This window comes from Salmo salar, chromosome 12, assembly GCF_965601325.2.
Source record: "Salmo salar chromosome 12, fSalSal1, whole genome shotgun sequence".
Classification (NCBI taxonomy): Eukaryota; Metazoa; Chordata; class Actinopteri; order Salmoniformes; family Salmonidae; genus Salmo; species Salmo salar.
In genome coordinates, this window is record NC_138302.1 from 69,959,093 (window position 1) to 69,977,861 (window position 18,769).

Below are 18,769 nucleotides of genomic sequence, written 5' to 3' on the forward strand. Positions count from 1 at the left end.
GGGGTGGAGGGGGACGTTCTCACAGGGGCCACACTGGGCTGTAAAGAGATGACTGGCCTCTAGTCCCCTTTGTTTCTGTTTTGCAGTTAAAGTTATAGTTTCTATAATGCAAAAACGTTTTCCTTATGCCTTCACAAACGCTCCCACTATTTAAACACAAAAATAAGCCTAAACTTGTGAGGGTCTTTCAGTTCTCATCCCCCGGCGCACAGGAAGTTTACAGCTTCCCTACGCCTATACATACCTGTCTAATACAAAATATATCTTACCTCATAGGGTAGTCTAATTACACTACACATTAGGCCTATATGAAAAGCACTCTAGTCCTCTTTAGGTATCAAAAATGCTTTTGTCTTGTATATGAGGTTAAATGGAGTAAAGCATAATTTTGATGCTGCAGACCTCCAGTGCCAGGAGACATGTTATCTGATGTGGGAGAGTGGTCATGCCAACTGTGTCTTCATCATCCTCATTAAAAACACAGGCATTATGCCATGTCTGTTATGTGTCTCTTACAAAGCAATAGGGAAGTATTGAGCAGCTGTGCAATTAAGCTACTCCGGGTCATTCTTTAGACCTACATTGATCTTCTCAAATTGATAGTATTTGTGATAACTGAGTCAATGTGTACAATAGTATATTTTAGTTCCCACATTGTAATTGCTGAGAGTGATCTACATTTACTTTATTTTCCTACCACCTGCTGGTACATCTGCATTACTGCAGACAGCAATCAGATTGCAACTAATCACATCTACCAGCCGGCTATTTCAGTAGCAATTGAGACTGGGAATGAGGTTAGACTGCAACTCAGATTTCAAGAGACGTCCACAGATCTCTTTTACAGTGATCCTGCCGTAGTCATTCAACAGTCTTGATACAATAATCTTAATCCAGCCACCTATCACTGTGAAATGATGTTCAGTTTACAATGTGCACTTATATCCACATATGGTCAAAAGTACCTGAGACTGCATACTATTTAGAAGGCACACAAAGGTCTAGTTCCAGAGGAGATTACCTGGGATGAGAAATGTATGCCTACATTTATTGATGCGAGTGGAAATCAGCCATGCAGTGTGGAGCTGAACTCCTGTGCCCAATGAGTCCTGGTGTCACTAATCAGATGTTGACCAGTACTGTAAAAGCACAGTAACCTCAGTGTCCACATTGGTTCTCTATAAACAGGTTTATTCAAATTATAATCTTTACATGACCTAAAACCACTCTGAAGCAAAACATTTCATCCATGTGTGTGATGGACATGCAGAACAGAAGCAAAAATTACAATAAAGATAGCTTTTTACTGTTTTTATTGTTGTTGGAGGCTCTAATACAATATGAATCATAAGCTTTACAAAATTAAAACAAAATACAACAAAAGATTCCCCCCCCAAAACAGAAACTGTCAAAAGCTTCCGTCAAGACGCAAAAAGACAAACTGTGAACCCCAACATAGACAAGGGTGAAAGAGAGAAAGAGACAAAAGGGAGGGAGAGAGACAGAGGGATGCAAATCGTAATGTTATACACAGTGTAGGAGGGGGGGAGGGGGGGGGTTAATGACATGAGTATACACAGTGAATTTAACAGTCCATCCCCATGTTTTAGCAGTCTACATCTCCATCTAGCCATCCCAAGATCCCATGCTCCCACAGACTCTCAACGCATGTGGATAGAGTGGGACAAAGAGCAAACCGTTGACCAATCCTTACAATAGATCGAGAGACACCCTCTCCCATTCCGTTCCCGCCAATACATCACTCAGAAAATTGACAGTTATATTGACAGCTATATTTCCATACAGATATATAAGGTGGTGGCATAGACACTTTGATATAATGGGTGCAAGTAATAAAATGTTGGTAAAAATGTAATGTTTGAATGCCCAGCCTTCCCCATCTACAGAACAGTCCGTCAACCCTGTCCCTTAACCAGAGGATAGGAGAGCTGATGTCACTCATTCAAAACTGACTCAGCTGTGAGAGCGCTATAGGGATAAAAACATTGCCGTCACACTAAGATTATCATTAACCGTCATAATACTATCATAATATTCATAACACAAGTCAGAGAGAGTGAGAAGGTGAATGGCTTCATAGAGAATGAGATGCCTCAAAACAATGCGTGCAAATGAAAAAAAAATTCAGAAAAAAAATGAATAAAAAGCTAAGCATTTTTCTCCTTTTTTTTGTTTTCCACAAATGAACAAGTACGCAGCACTGAAACAGGCATACAGGGATGGAAGGAGAGATACAAACAGAAAAAATATGGCGGGAGAGGTGGAGAGGAACAGACAGAGAGAAAGAGACAGAAAAAAAATAACAATAGCATCTCTAGCTTTGCTGTTTGCGTTTAAGTGCCACCATCAGGTCGTTCTTCAGAGCCTCCTGCTTCGATTTGTCAGCCAGGGTCTGAACACTCCTATCAGGGGAGAGAGGGAGGGAGGAGTGAGTGGGGCAGATTAAATATACAATAGATTACAAAATCAACCCAACACCTACCCCATAACCACTTCTGTAGAATGTTTATTTTTCATCTAAGCAATATGATAAAAGTTCCACTCAGTCTCACAGATGCTAAGGTGAGGCAAGTACCATAAAACGATCCAATAGTTTCAGATATACAGGAGTGCCAAGGGGAACAGGGGTCAATTTGAAACTCAGGAATAGATGTAGTAGCAGTGAGTTTGTCAGAAAGCAAATAAGGTACCTAGGTACAAGGTATATGCAGGTTCCATGAAGTTGAATTTAAGATTATTATTGTTATTTTTACCCCCTTTTTTCGATCTCGTCTCATCGCTGCAACTCCCCAAAAGGCTCGGGAAGCGAAGGTTGAGTCATGCATCTGCCGAAACATGACCCGCCAAACCGCGCTTCTTAACACCCACCCGCTTAACCCCGAAGCCAGCCACACCAGTTTCGAATGAAACACCATTCACCAGACGACAGAGGTCAGCCAGCAGACCTTTTTAAAGCCACTTGGAATGCAATTTAATACCAATTATTAAGGTCTGCTTGCACCACACACCTGCTAATATTCCTCTCCAGAAATGAGCCCATTTTGGCAAAAAGGAATATTTTCACCAAAGGCTATAGCCTACATGGATCATATTATCAGGCAGGTGTGCTATTTTAGCAATGAACATTCTCCTCCAGCCTAAGGGATGTAGTACCATAGCGGCTAAGCTACCGATGGCTGAAACATGGTGTTGCCCATCTGCATTTGTTTAGGCTACCCCAATGGGCTAATCGTTAGATAGATCACAAACTAAGTGTTCAGAATTCTGGCTTCAATACCAGCTTAGTACAATGATACTCAATACCACTTTGAAAAAGTGCCAAAGTCAAATATACAGCACTGTTATTGTATAAAACAGAGTCAACACTCCATTGCGCTAGGTCACCAGGTGTACAGGCTTAGTGTTTATCAACTTGTATAGGCTACCTTGCGCTCTCTATCTCTGGCAATGTCCCGACTCTCACACGCAGAGGAGCACGTGGTTAGATCTCTAACATCTTCAAAGTGCTCCTGGAGCATTATTTGATGTTCCATTTTTTTCTATTTTTTTCCCCCTTCGTAGTGGCAACAATTAAGCAGTGACACAATATAAAACTGAAACACTGTAGTCATGTCCACCGTAGTTGGTAAGAACTTTGAAAACGGAAATTTATACATTTTAAGACTTAAGGCCTTTAAATCAGATACATTAATTCAAGACAAAGACTTAAGGACCCGTGGACACCCTGTAGAAAGCCTGATAAACACAGATGGAAAAACAGCTAATTAATTTTGAAACACAATAAGCGGTGAGGATGTCACACTGTCTTTCACTGTTAAGAGGAGGTGCAATCAATGTTAAATGTTTAGACAGGTAAGTTAATCTAGGGCTCTTCCTCATGCAACTCCATGTTGGAACAGCTGCAACAAACACTCCTTGAGAAAACGTCAGGGGGTTGCAACTGTCTGAGAAACCACTCATTCACCACAAACAAAACCACACCATGCCACTACATTACTTGCCCAATCTCTCTCACACGCAGGCACACACACTCCAATGCCACAGACACACACAGCCTGTTGTCCCATGCCAGACGATACCTCTGGCCCTAGTCAATGAAGATCTGGCGCTGGGTGAGGACCTGAGACAGCTCCTTCTGGAGCTGCCGGTACTTTTGGTTATCAGGCAAAGAGTCAATAGATCTAAAGCACAGTGGAGAGGGGGCAGGAGGTAGAGGAAGGGGAGAGGGAGGGAAGAAGAGGAGAGGGACAGGCAGACAAATGAAGGACAAGTGAATATAGAGCAGAGATGAAGGACAGCAGGAGGAGAGGAGATAGTGGGATGAAAGAGGGAACAGGAAGAAAATGGGATTGAATAGGGGAAATGGAAATAAAACAGGGTTGGAATTGTAGAACTGAAAAACACAGAAAATGACAAGGGAACCAGATAACACAATATGGCAGAGAAAAATGAGGGAAAATCCCCATTAACAGATACAGCCATGGGTAAAAAGGAGTACGAAGGAACTCCCGAGTGGCGCAGCGGTCTAAGGCACAGCCGGCCATGACCGGGGGACCCATGAGGCGGCACACAATTGGTTCAGCATCGTCCGGGTTAGGGGAGGGTTTGACCGGACGGTCTTTCCTTGTCACATCGCGCTCTAGCTACTCCTTGTGGCTGGCAGGCGCCTGCAAGCTGACTTCAGTCGCCAGCTGGACGGTGTTTCCTCCGACACATTGGTGCGGCTGGCTTCTGGGTTAAGCGAGCAGTGTGTCGAGAAGCAGGATGCATGGCTCTCGACCTTCGCCTCTCCGGAGTCCATAGGGGAATTGCAGCAATAGGACAAGACTAACTACCAATTGGATATCACAAAATTGTGGAGAAAATGGGGTAAAAGTACAACAACAAACAAGAGTATGGGTGAAAGAGGTCAAACAAAAAATGCAGTAGATGAGTATCAAAACCAGGGATGGGCAAATGATGCGGCCCGCGGCACCTCTTTTGAAGGCCCTCGGATCAATCCCCCCCAGAAAAAAAAAACAGGAACTCTGATTTCAATTTACTGTTTCAAATTAGAATCGTTTTTTATTTGGTTGTACATCAGAAGTTTTAGTTTTGTTATGTCAGTCAACTAGCCATGTCAGCTAACCATTTTATGATTGCTAAGTTAAGTTTATATAGCTGACCGATAAACTGTCATCATGGTGAAATTACCAGCCAGGGGGCCCCTATTGATTTTGCTAGTCAGTGTCAATCAGATATCATATGAAAAAAAAAATCTCTCCACCCTATGGCAAAATGTGTGGAATTGCACAGAATGAACTCTAAAAAAATGATATTATCCGCTGTCAAGTGGGGGCCACTAAGATGTTTTGCTCGCAATGTGGGGCCCCTCGATGAGTTCAGATTGTGGTTCGCACCCCCATCGAAGTTGCCCATCCCTGATCAAAACTGGTGTATCATGGGTAAATTGTGAGACTGACTGATCTACAAATAATATTGATTAGCTATTAAGGATACAAGGTGATTTGTAGATCAGTCAATCTCAACTCGCCTTTAAAGGTAGCTGTAATGTCGAATGCGCACACTGACTTTCTACCAATGTGACGTGTGTGTGTGCCCCTGCATACCTCAAGCCATTGACGATGTCCTTGGTCTTCCCAAAGTAGATCTCATTGAGAGTGGAGCGAATTTTATTCTCCATATCCTGAGGTTACAAAGTCATTCACATACAAACATTAATCTTGTGATATCAATATACTGCAGTCATTTTACTGTAACTAAACACAGTATTACTGTATACATTAAAGTATTACTTGGTTCACAGGGGTTTACTGTATAATTATTTCAGCTAAGGAATCCATGTGAACCACCATGTGCGTAACTCTATATGTCAGTGAGTGAGTGTGTATAAGGGCATGCATGTATAAGGTGTAGTTCTGCCCACCTCCACCAGGCGGCCAATGTTGGCAATGTGTGGGGAGGACTCTCCAACTGTCTCGTCTTTCTCCATCTGGAAGGAAAAGATAGGGATGAGGGTATTGTAAAGTCCAGTACAGTAGTAGTGGAGATATGAATGTTGCAACAAGTAAACCAAGAGACACAGATCACAAAAGCATGCGGACAACCCCCCCACCACAGTATGTAGACAAAAAAATTAAATTAAATAAAAAATGCTACAATTTCAAATATTTTACTGAGTTACAGTTCATAAGGAAATCAGTCAATTTAAATAAAATGCATTAGGCCCTAATCTACAGATTTCACATGACTGGGAATACAGACCTGCACCGGTCACAGATAGCTTAATTATTATTATTTTTTCAAAAAGTAGGGCCGTGGATCAAAAACCAGTCAGTATCTGGTGTGACCACCATTTGCCTAATGCAGCGCAACATATCCTTCACAGAGTTGATCAGGCTGTTGATTGTGGCCTGTGGAATGTTGTCCCACTCCCCTTCAATGACTGTAAAGTTTCTGGATATTGGCGGGAACTGGAACACACTGTCGTACACTTCCATCCAAAGCATCCCAAACCTGTTCAATGGGTTACATGTCTGGTGAGTATGCAGGCCATGGAAGAAGAAACATTTTCAGCTTCCAGGAATTGTGGGGCCTTGCATTATGCTGAAACATGAGGTGATGGCGGCATATGAATGGAACGACAATGGGCCTCAGGATCTTGCGACGGTATCTGTACATTCAAATTGCCATTGAAAGAATGCAATTGTGTTTGTTGTCCGTAGCTTATGCCTGCCCATACCATAAACCCACTACCATGGAGCACTCTGTTCACAATGTTGACATCAGCAAACCGCTCTCCCACACAACACCATTTGTCCTCTGCCCGGTACAGTTGACACTGGGATTCATCCGTGAAGAGCACACTTCTCTAGCATGCCAGTGGCTATCGAAGGTGAGCATCTTCCCACTGAAGTCAGTAACGAAACCAAACTGCAGTCAGGTCAAGACCCTGGGAAAGATGACGAGCATGCAGATAAGCTTCCCTGAGATGTTTTCTGACAGTTTGAGCAGAAATTCCTTGGTGTGCAAACCCAGTTTCCTTAGCTGTCCTGGTGGCCGACAATCCCGCAGGTGAAGCCGCCGGATGTGGAGGTCCTGAGCTGCCGTGGTTACACGTGGTCTGCGGTTGTGAGGCCAGGTGGAGGTACTACCAAATTCTCTAAAATGACGTTGGAGGTGGCTTGTGGTAGAGAAATGAAAATTGAATTCTCTGGCAACAGCTCTGGTTGACATTCCTGCAATCAGCATGCCAATTGCACGCTCCCTATGAAAGTTTGAGACATCTGTGGCATTGTGTTGACACAAAACTGCACATACGATATTAGAGTGGCCTTTTGTCCCCAGCACAAGGTGCACCTGTGTAATGAACACTGATGATGCTGTCAGGTGGATGGGTTAACTTGACAAAGGAGAAATGCTCACTAATGCACAATATTTGAGAGAAATAATATTTTTGTGCATAAGGAACATTTCTGGGATCTTTTATTTCAACCCATGCAACATGGGACCAACACTTTACATGTTGCGTTTATATTTTTGTTCAGTCTAAGTACCTGTCTTGTCAGACTGCCACCCAGGTTCATGGTTCCGGACCCGGTCTTGGTCGTCTGGAGCCACAGCATGACAGTGGAGGTGAGTTTGTAGTGAGCGGTCCGTCCGCTGGACTTCTCCTGCACCTCCACCACATGGATGGAGTCCCAGCAGCCTTTGATCTTCTTGGAGCCGTCTCCGGCCTTCTTGATGAGGATGACCCCGGCGAAGCCATGATCCAAGTCCCACAGGTATACAGAGGAAACACCGCCCTCAAAATACCTAACAAACACAGAGGGCATGGATAATAAGACTGTCATTGGTGGTTTTATCAGGTTATTTCTTTGCGTCATAGACGTGGTATATCATCTGACATACAAAAGGTTGGAATGCTGTTTTGGCCAATCAACATTGAGGATCCCAACTTCCCGTTTTATAATGTGTTAATGATATTACTATGGTAGAATGATAGGCAAACGTCTCTGTACTGGTTTGCTGGTAACAGTGGTGGCCTACTGGTATTAACAGGTCTCTGTACTGGTTTGCTGGTAACAGTGGTGGCCTACTGGTATTAACAGGTCTCTGTACTGGTTAGATGGTAACAGTGGTGGCCTACTGGTATTAACAGGTCTCTGTACTGGTTTGATGGTAACAGTGGTGGCCTACTGGTATTAACAGGTCTCTGTACTGGTTTGATGGTAACAGTGGTGGCCTACTGGTATTAACAGGTCTCTGTACTGGTTTGATGGTAACAGTGGTGGCCTACTGGTATTAACAGGTCTCTGTACTGGTTTGATGGTAACAGTGGTGGCCTACTGGTATTAACAGGTCTCTGTACTGGTTTGATAGTAACACTAGTGGACTACTATTACTCACAGGTCTCTGTACTGGTCGAAAGCATTGTTGGCCTCAACCTCTAGTTTGCGCAGGCGGGCAGACGGCATGGCACCATCGTCGATGGGAGGCTCATACTTATTACTCCATGGGGATCTGAGAAACAAGAACACAAGAATGAGCAAGACTAAATCCAAATCAAGGGTTGTCGCTCTGTATCATCTGTGTGCGTGGTCATATTTCCATGTTTGACAAACAAATAATTCTAAGTAATTGTTATATACCAGGCATGGTTCCTGATGACATTGATATGTGGGAAAGAAAGGACAGCGGTAAAAGAGGAGCTGCAGGCTGTCAGGTCTTACCTGTAGGAGTCACCATCTCTGTTGTAGTCACAGAGCAGGTAGTCTTTCCCCACCACTTTGTCCCGGGCGATCTTCAGAGGCTGGTCCACAGAGGAGAGCAGGTCCTCACATAGACTGGGCACCTGGACACACACAGAGAGAGAGAGAGAGAGAGAGAGAGATAGCCTTCACGACATGTTCCAACAACACACTCCAACAACACACTTTCGATAGTATTCTACATGCTCACACAAACACACTTTCAACAAGAAACTTACACACAAAGCTTCTCGCAAACTTACATGCAAATATTCAAATGTTCTCCAAAACATTTACTAAAATAAGTCTCTCGCTTTCAACTATATTTCCAAAAAGCACTTTTTTTGAGCATACTGTACAATATCATACACAAAACTGTTTATTTAAACAGGTACCATAGTAACTTACGAACAACCAATTTCATATACAGCTAATATGATTTGAAACCTATCAATATGTATTTGTGCATCAACCCACTAAAAGCCCATTTAAGCTAAATAGAGCAATGACTCACATAGTTTGAGTCTTGAATTTAGTCTGACTACTGATTACAAGGGTGTGTGTCTAGGGTGGTGGTGCTGGGGGTAGCAGGAAGTAAATTTACTAAAAGAGCGTTGTCTTTGGCAATTCAATCCACCTTTAACAGTTGCCAACTATGCTGGGCTAGACAATAGGGGTAGAGAGAGGGCATAATGTGCGTGAGAAACAGATGAGGCAGGGAGACAAGAGAATGCAGGCATATGATATCCTTGAATCAATATGAGGGGGAAATAAGGTTAAGCTGTTTTTTTCCCTCATTCCGCCTCCTTGCTAAGTGGGAAATGAGAGCGGGAGGGAGAGGAGGGAAAGAATTTGAAGGGATATCAATGGGTCTCAGGGGATAAAGAGGTACAAATAACTTCTCAGAGTGACATGGACCCCCCCCTTCCTACCTACTCCTTAATCAGAACACACAGACACAATGCCTTCTCTGTTCCCTGGACACAGCCCCGCACACCTGGCAACCGCCAGACACACAGGAGGGGGAGAACAGGGACAGACAGGAGGGGGAGAACAGGGACAGACAGGAGGGGGAGAACAGGGACAGACAGGAGGGGGAGAACAGGGACAGACAGGAGGGGGAACAGGGACAGACAGGAGGGGGAACAGGGACAGACAGGAGGGGGAACAGGGACAGACAGGAGGGGGAACAGGGACAGACAGGAGGGGGAACAGGGACAGACAGGAGGGGGAACAGGGACAGACAGGAGGGGGAACAGGGACAGACAGGAGGGGGAACAGGGACAGACAGGAGGGGGAACAGGGACAGACAGGAGGGGGAACAGGGACAGACAGGAGGGGGAACAGGGACAGACAGGAGGGGGAACAGGGACAGACAGGAGGGGGAACAGGGACAGACAGGAGGGGGAACAGGGACAGACAGGAGGGGGAACAGGGACAGACAGGAGGGGGAACAGGGACAGACAGGAGGGGGAACAGGGACAGACAGGAGGGGGAACAGGGACAGACAGGAGGGGGAACAGGGACAGACAGGAGGGGGAACAGGGACAGACAGGAGGGGGAACAGGGACAGACAGGAGGGGGAACAGGGACAGACAGGAGGGGGAACAGGGACAGACAGGAGGGGGAACAGGGACAGACAGGAGGGGGAACAGGGACAGACAGGAGGGGGAGACTGGGACAGACAGGAGGGGGAGACTGGGACAGACAGGAGGGGGAGACAGGGACAGACAGGAGGGGGAGACAGGGACAGACAGGAAGGGGAGACGGGACAGACAGGAAGGGGGAGACGGGACAGACAGGAAGGGGGAGACGGGACAGACAGGAAGGGGGAGACGGGACAGACAGGAAGGGGGAGACGGGACAGACAGGAAGGGGGAGACGGGACAGACAGGAAGGGGGAGACGGGACAGACAGGAAGGGGGAGACGGGACAGACAGGAAGGGGGAGACGGGACAGACAGGAAGGGGGAGACGGGACAGACAGGAAGGGGGAGACGGGACAGACAGGAAGGGGGAGACGGGACAGACAGAAGGGGGAGACGGGACAGACAGAAGGGGGAGACGGGACAGACAGAAGGGGGAGACGGGACAGACAGAAGGGGGAGACGGGACAGACAGAAGGGGGAGACGGGACAGACAGAAGGGGGAGACGGGACAGACAGAAGGGGGAGACGGGACAGACAGAAGGGGGAGACGGGACAGACAGAAGGGGGAGACGGGACAGACAGAAGGGGGAGACGGGACAGACAGAAGGGGGAGACGGGACAGACAGAAGGGGGAGACGGGACAGACAGAAGGGGGAGACGGGACAGACAGAAGGGGGAGACTGGACAGACAGAAGGGGGAGACTGGACAGACAGAAGGGGGAGACGGGACAGACAGAAGGGGGAGACGGGGGTCGAAGGTAGAAGCACAGAGGAAATAGAGTGGGTTGGGGGGGGGGGGCAGAAAAGTAGAGAGGGGGAAAGGGTGGTGCTACAGGAGGACATGGGAAGTGAGCTCATTGGATTCCCAACCACCAGGAGTGACTAAGGAGAGGGCGGGGCTAAATGGGCCCATGTAGAGTAATTGACAGCTTTTCTAATGACCGCTAACAACTAGCTACATAGGAGCGTGCTGAGGCGGTCAAGGAGAGTGCTGGTGCCCAGGGGAGAGAGGTGTCAAAGGGGAGAAGGAAGGAAGAGGAGCAGACTGGGGTCTGAGGGAAAAATGGATATGACCATAAAAAAAGGTGGAGAACGATCACTGGAGAAAGTGTGGTTTGATTTATGTCCGATTCAGGTTAATCTCTCAGATCTGGTTGCACTATGGGAGATTTCAAGCACAGTCTGGGCTGTGTATAGGACTGTGATTGGTTGTCATCTACCGGCAACTCACCAGGTCGATGAGGTCACTGAGGTTCTTCTCGATCTGCTGGGGAGGCAGACGCCTCATCAGGTCCAGAGCACAATCCAGCTGCTGGTCATTCTGAAACACACACACAATGAGTCAGCTTTTGATACACATTCCTACACACAAAATGCATAGGCCTAGTTCTGCAAAAGAAAGTCTAAAAGCAACTTGTACTTTACATTTTTTTTGTCCATTTCACAAGAGAAATGTGTGTTTTTCACTGATTGGAAGCAAATTTGAACCTTGCCAAGTTCACCCCTGCACAAAAATTCAACAGTTTAGGCGGGTCTTGGAACATAACAGGCTAGCTGTTTCAACAGTACATTTTCATTCCTTTTTTGAGATTAAATTGACTTTTAAAAAATGCATCACTGTCACTGTCTGAATTGAATCAACTAAAATAGATTGAACTGAACACAGAGCAAACAAAGCTCCCAGCCTCTCACACAGCTCCAGCAGACTGAGGGGGCAGCCATTGACGGATGCATGTTACCTTGTTACGGTGGATAGGACAGGGGCGAGCCAAGCCAGGCCAGGCCGTGACTAGGCTACAAACATTTTAATATTTGGAGCTACTTTTTAAGTAAATACCTGCAGTCAACTTGTGCAATATGTTAGGAGATGAAGCAGATTGCGTTCTTCATTTCACCCGTCACATTATGAAGCTTACCGTACTTCCACAGAACAGTTCAGCCAGTCACATGTTTGTAAATAGCACAACTGGAGAAAGCAGGAGCAGGTGAGTCCAGATGTGTATTGACAAGGGTCTGGAAGCCACAAGTAGGCTAAATGAGCTTACAATTGAATAGCAAGGTCTTTTTTGCTAAAACTATGCGTATGGACAGCACGGTTGCTTCAAAACAGCATCCAGGATGTCATCTAGTGTATATATACACATCATTGGGCTGGACTCATTGGTGGGTCACAAGTTCACGCCCCAGGACGGTATGAAAATCCAGATACAGTCCAACTCTACACATCCTGAAATTACAAAAGTCATGGAGCTAGCTGCTTATGGTTTCACTCACGAGACTTTATCAAAGCAAAACTAAGTGGCATGAGAGACAAAGTTCTGGATTTGCCTCCAAATAGCCTAGTTGTTCATGTGACAAACCCATCTAGTAGCCAACACTAGGTCTGGGCCTAACTGCAGTTGGTCTGGACCAATGATGTATATAAACCCTGTCTGTTGATGCTATGTTTTGGCCATGGAGAGGATTTGAAGCTACCGGTCGGCCATATTAGCACTCCTCATAAAAGCAATCCTCCATAGGAATGAATGAAATTCTACAGTATTTCATGTTTAGCTCACATAATATAATAAAAAAAGTATGCATTAAGGTGTTTAATATAATAAATGTGCGCAAAAACAAAATGTAGACATAAGTAAATGCATTTCTATAGCTTCCTACATTTTTAAAAATGACTACGGTGGGGGAGTGCCAAGATGGAGGCATGGTGGCTTCAAAACAGCATCCAGTATGTAATCTAGTGTATATATAAATCATTGGCCTGGACTCATTGGTGGGTCACAACAAGTTCACGCCCATGGCAGATTCCTTTAGGGAGCGTCTAGAACCACAACTGGGCCTTGGCTAAAAACATTGGTTTTGTTTACTTGTAGGGGCAAAATAAAACACTAAAAACCTTTTGACTGGGTCAAAGATTTTAAAAAAATTGATAGGCCTAACCATGGTAGTTGGAAGACAGATTGACTGATTACCATATAAAGGCAAGGCTGTTAATCATCCTGTTATTGATACAGGCCCGTCATTTTATGGTATCTGGAAAGGTCAACATTTTTTGAATGCTTGAGCGCTCATAAATGAAGACAAGTTTCCAGCAACTGAAAATGTTACTAACCCTTAACAGAAATGTCAACAATTCACTCCACTGCCTTTTCTACTTTTTCTGCTAGAAAACTCTGCAAGTACAAACCTTTGTGAGGAAAGAAAAGAGTGCTCATTTGAAAAATGACTCATTCGTGGAGAACGAGTAGCCATTAACTCAATAATCTGCTGCTACAAGTGAGGATTCACTGTAATGTGAAATTGTCTAATTTGTCTCAGTTGATTGTTGATAACTAAATGGCTGGCTTGGTGATTCTGTCCTAGTCTTTTAGAACTGGCCAGAGATGTGCCCTGGGAGACCAACATTGAGGAAGTCATAAGGCAATTCTTCCTTGATGTAACACAACAGGGCTCAGACTTGTCTTTTTTAATACAGGCCTGTTTGACTTTGTCAGACAAGCCCATATAAATGAATGTGATTGAACTGAACTTCAGAAAGGATGAATATGGATTGAGTCATGGCATCAGTCGGTCTCTCCACAAGCTCCCTGTCTGTTCACTTACTGAGGAGATCTAGCAGGGGCACAGAGGGGATTGTGGGTAATAGTGAAAAGCTGAGCTAGCAGACAAGGCCACATAGCAGAGCCTTCCCGGATGGTGTTCTTCTCTCACTGAACGATGCGGTGAGCACCAGAACATTAGCGTGGAGGGCAGGCCAGCCACAACATGAAACCACTGACAAATGTACAGGACAGAGATTTGGCAAGAAGATAAGGAGCTGCAGGCCAGAGAGATCCATAAAAATGTTGCGCTTCACCAATACATCTGTGAAAACAAAGTCATCTTTGTATTACGGAGATTAATCAAAGCGCTTTGACTGATGAAGGATTATTATTTTTAATTACATTATGTTCTGGACCCCCAGGCAACATGAAGCGAGCTAAACTTTCTATATAATAGCACTGATTGACCGATGACAACTTTTGCTTTAAATTGAAACTTTTCAGCAACCCCAGGCAGTGTAATCTGAGAATTGTGTGTAAGTGAAGCTCGCTGCTGTGCAACAAGAGTAACATTTCAGATACTTTTTTTTGTCTGTGAGGTGATCTCTTGCCTGGCGACTCATACTGAATTTAATTCCACTGCTCTATCGCTAGTTATTAGGGAACTCACTATATTTTCACAATACTTTGGTGCCAATACAATATGTATTGCAATTCTCACGATTCAATATTGTGGTTTCGATGTTCCAAACATATTCCTCACTATATGTCTGCTGCAGAGGGACAAGAGAGAGCCATGAGAAAACCAGTTTTGATCAGTCATGGAATTTAAAAAGAATATGGAGAACAAGCTATGAGGGGGAAAAAAAAAAAATACTGTTTTGGTGCAAACACCCACCAGAATGGTTTGAATGTGTTCACATTTGATAAGCTGTCAGGAAGTACAGAAAATCCTGACTCATTGTGTTGACAATATGTTAGTGGGCATGGCGTTTGGTCGCAGCGTTGTGGATGGGTAGCCAGGCAAGATGATCTCTGTGCTGTATTGAAGTTATACTGTAAAATACTTCCATTTCAGTCAAAACAAATGTGATCATCTACCTGAAAAGTCAACAGCCCATGAATCTTCCTTGATTCCCACCTAATAAAATACAACGGTCAATGACATGGGATTGTTGTGTATGTGTGAACTCAACCGAGGAATGCAGATATCTGAAGCAAATCAAGTCGCACTCATCAAATCTGCACTAATGCAGTTCCGACTATAGTCATATTATAATGAGAGTCAAGAATAACTGAAATCTAGTAAGTACTTAAAAATACCATCTAGTGCAGGAAACACATTCTTGAAAGATGTAAAGATTAGGCAATATCTCAGTTTGTCTGTAGAGACCACCAATCTAAAGTCTCCTACTGTCATTCTCATAAACAACATCTCATTCTCATAAACAAAACACACCAACTGACAGATTCCAATATACATTACAGATAAATTCGATAAAATACCAACCCAATGTCTTTGAATCAATACCAAGTCATCAGATGAAACCAAGGTAGAGACTACAAGCCAGATAAGAGCAGCTGGCTATAGGAGAATCACACACCCAAAATCATTCTTTCCCTAAACAAACTTCAGTCTGCTTTCTCCTGAATACAGCCAAGGTTTTCAGATCATGTACTGCATGCCCTCTCTCACACTTTTGGGTTGTATCTAGGCTGTTCTGGGCAGATGAAATAGTCTTGTTCAGCCGACACCTGCGCTCCCTGACACTGTGTTTACCAACGGCCCTGTCTTGTGTAAACACTGGACCAATTGCCACAGGGGTCCAGAGGCGGCGGTGAGGCTGGACCAACAGGATGGATGAGGTGAAGTCAGGGGGTGGCTGGGGAGACAAGCCATCTGCTCTCCACTATAGGAATATTGTATCAAACATTCATTCCATGCGTGAGACATTCATAAAAGGGGGACTATTGAGTCCAGTGGAGTTGGAGGTGAAGAACCGTGTGAATGTTGCTAGTTGACAGGGCAGCCACACATTATTTCAAATGTTTAAATCCATGAGGTATCTAAAAATATTTTGCTATATTGGAAAATAGACATACAAGTGACAATGGTGGTTGAATTTCCTTCGCCAGGTGCACCACAATAAGCTTAACATTCAAGGATGTTTGATGTGTTAATATTCTTTCCTATTAGTATTTAAAAGTTAGTTACATTATTGCGCAAAACGGTGGATAAGTGGTGTAAAACGTGTGATACAAAGTTACACTGACAGTGTTGTCAACAAAAGTCACTGAACGCGTAAATCACATTGTTGAAGCCAAGTAAAAGTTGGGAATTGTGGTTTACACGTCACCTCCAATCCATGCGAGAGAATGGGCGGAGCAGGCCGATTTTAGCGACAGGCAACCCGGCGCTTGTACTATTTTAACCATGGGGTGTGTGTCTGGAAGAGGAGGGGTGGCGAGAGCGAGACCCTAGTCTCTAATCCCTAAACTAGTTTCTCAATCCAAAACATCCTGTAACTTCAACAAATTGGCTAGTTAAGAATGAAATTCGGATTAGCAATCATAGGTCGTTTAATTAACTGTGAGTAGCGTATATACATGTCTATGCCATTTTCGAAACGCAACACAGCACTTCCTATAAAAGGACAGCTAGCTACTGTAGCTGGCTAATATCCCTTAGTAGCCCCACCAAAATCTACCCATCCCCATTCCTCCAGCTCGTCTCCGCGGCCTTACCATGTCTGCGGCGCTCGGTGACGATCTCGGAGGGCAAATATGTTTTCGCCGATGGCTTTACACGTTCGTTGTATTGTGCTTGCACGACTTGTTCGTCTATGCTATTGTTGTTTTTACCCCCACCAGGTAGATGTTGTTTCGCCTCCCTCACTGAACCCAGCCTTGTCAGCGAATTCACTTCCTCAACCGGGGTACAGGAAGGAAGGGGGACAGAGAAAACAAGCGGCGATTGCATATCCGGGTCACGCTACTCGGTCTCTGAAGCAGCCAATCGGAGAGGAGTAAGTAAGGCATTGCCAAGTATGGAAAGAGGAGAGGAGTGGTGACTGGTAAAAAGTAGCCTATATACAGAAAGAACAGAGAGGGCGATAGAGGGAGGTATGATAACGGGGCTGATACACTGTACGCCATTTACTCATGCTTGTCATAATAATACTCTGATCCACAAGATTCATATTTTATTATTTGTAAGAAGGGTACCAGATCCTGATGTAGTCTGTATGTGACCACACCATGACTAAGTGGTCTAACGAATAAACCTAGGTCTGACTCAACTTTGTAATACTGGTCAACCAAACCGGCAAAAGATCTGTGACACATTACATAGCTGAAATATAACACAGCTAGGCTATTGCAATTGTTGGTATCAACATCATTTAAAGTACCATGCATGTATGTGCCAATTGTCCTTTATAGTATGGGTAATAGGCTAAGTGCTTGTCTGAGATTGATGAAAATAAATAGGTGATTTTACAGTAGTTCAGTCTCTTCGCTCAGACATTGACCCAGTATCAATTGTCGTAATGCCTCTGAACTCCTCATAGCTTGGTCGTAATAAAACTTCCCTCAACAAAGTACTCTTAGCTATAATGTAGTCTACCAGGCCCTCCAACCCTGTTCCTGGAGATTTAACATCCAGTAGGTTTTCGCTCCAACCCTAATATAGCACACCTGATTCTAATAATTAGTTAGTTGATCAACTGAATCAGGTTAGTTAGAACTGAGGTTGGAGCAAAAACCAACAGGGGGATAGCTCTCCAGGAACAGGGTTGGAGAGGCCTACATAGTGCATCTCTCTAACCCACTGGCACCTCTTCTGCCCATGATTGATAAGGGGATTTTTTTTGCAGTAAGCCTAGATATGGGACTGATATATGCTGCAAATAGATGCTTTTTGTTCACCTATTGCACCACATTTTTGTGTTCACTGATTAAGCAAAGGTTGCAGGGAAAGATTCTGCTTGTTTGCTTTACTGCTTTCATTGCAAGCATACACAACTAACACCTTATCATGCAATGGAGTGATACATGACCATTGACCGCTGGATATCCTAATGATCATGGTTTGAGACTTAGCTAATACAAAAAAAACTGTGGTGTAATAATGGCCATTTGGATGATTTAATTTCTGAATGCTTCATCCAAGCTGATGCAAATCAGTATGTGAAAGCAGTGATTTACATAGCAGTCATCCCCCTCTTCAAAGGGGGGGGCACTCTTGACCCAAACTGCTACAGCCCTATATCTATCCTACCCTGCCTCTCTAAAGTCTTCGAAAGCCAAGTCAACATACAGATTACCGACCATTTCGAATCCCACCGCACCTTCTCCGCTATGCAATCTGGTTTCAGAGCTGGTCATGTGTGTACCTCAGCCACGCTCAAGGTCCTACACGATATCTTAACTGCCATCGATAAGAAACAATACTGTGCAGCCGTATTCATTGAGCTGGCCAAGGCTTTCGACTCTGTCAATCACCACAGCCTCATCGGCAGACTCAACAGCCTTGGTTTCTCAAATGATTGCCTCGCCTGGTTCACCAACTACTTCTCTGATAGAGTTCAGTGTGTCAAATCGGTGAGCCTGTTGTCCGGGCCTCTGGCAGTCTATGGGGGTGCCACAGGGTTCAATTCTTGGGCCGACTCTTTTCTCTGTATACATCAATGATGTCGCTCCTGCTGCTGGTGAGTCTCTGATCCACCTCTAAGCATTCAACACCATTCTGTATACTTCTGTCCCTTCTTTGGACACTGTGTTAACTACCCTCCAGACGAGCTTCAATGCCA

The 18,769-nt window shown here is 44.7% G+C and overlaps 1 protein-coding gene across 2 annotated transcripts; it reads right to left on the minus strand.

Moving 5' to 3' along the window:
• Positions 1–1,296: 1,296 nt before the first annotated feature.
• capzb (capping actin protein of muscle Z-line subunit beta) lies at positions 1,297–16,952 on the minus strand. Of its 2 annotated transcripts, XM_082959269.1 has the most exons (9): positions 16,704–16,952; positions 11,651–11,740; positions 8,754–8,875; positions 8,431–8,544; positions 7,578–7,836; positions 5,948–6,013; positions 5,631–5,707; positions 4,101–4,202; positions 2,134–2,423 (listed from the first exon to the last, which is right to left on the minus strand). In XM_082959269.1, exons 1-8 carry the CDS (start codon positions 16,704–16,706, stop codon positions 4,109–4,111), a joined length of 825 nt encoding a protein of 274 aa, XP_082815395.1. In that variant the 5' UTR covers positions 16,707–16,952; the 3' UTR covers positions 2,134–2,423; positions 4,101–4,108. The 2 variants fall into 2 exon arrangements, with proteins under 2 accessions (XP_082815396.1, XP_082815395.1); XM_082959270.1 differs by lacking the exon at positions 4,101–4,202 and having other exon boundaries at positions 1,297–2,423.
• Positions 16,953–18,769: the final 1,817 nt, after the last annotated feature.

Coding starts and splice junctions, on each gene's coding strand:
- capzb (XM_082959269.1), bottom strand. Junction 8,545..8,753: donor AGAGATGGTGACTCCTACAG/GTAAGACCTGAC, acceptor CTTGTTTCTCAG/ATCCCCATGGAGTAATAAGT. Junction 5,708..5,947: donor ACATTGGCCGCCTGGTGGAG/GTGGGCAGAACT, acceptor TTGTAACCTCAG/GATATGGAGAATAAAATTCG.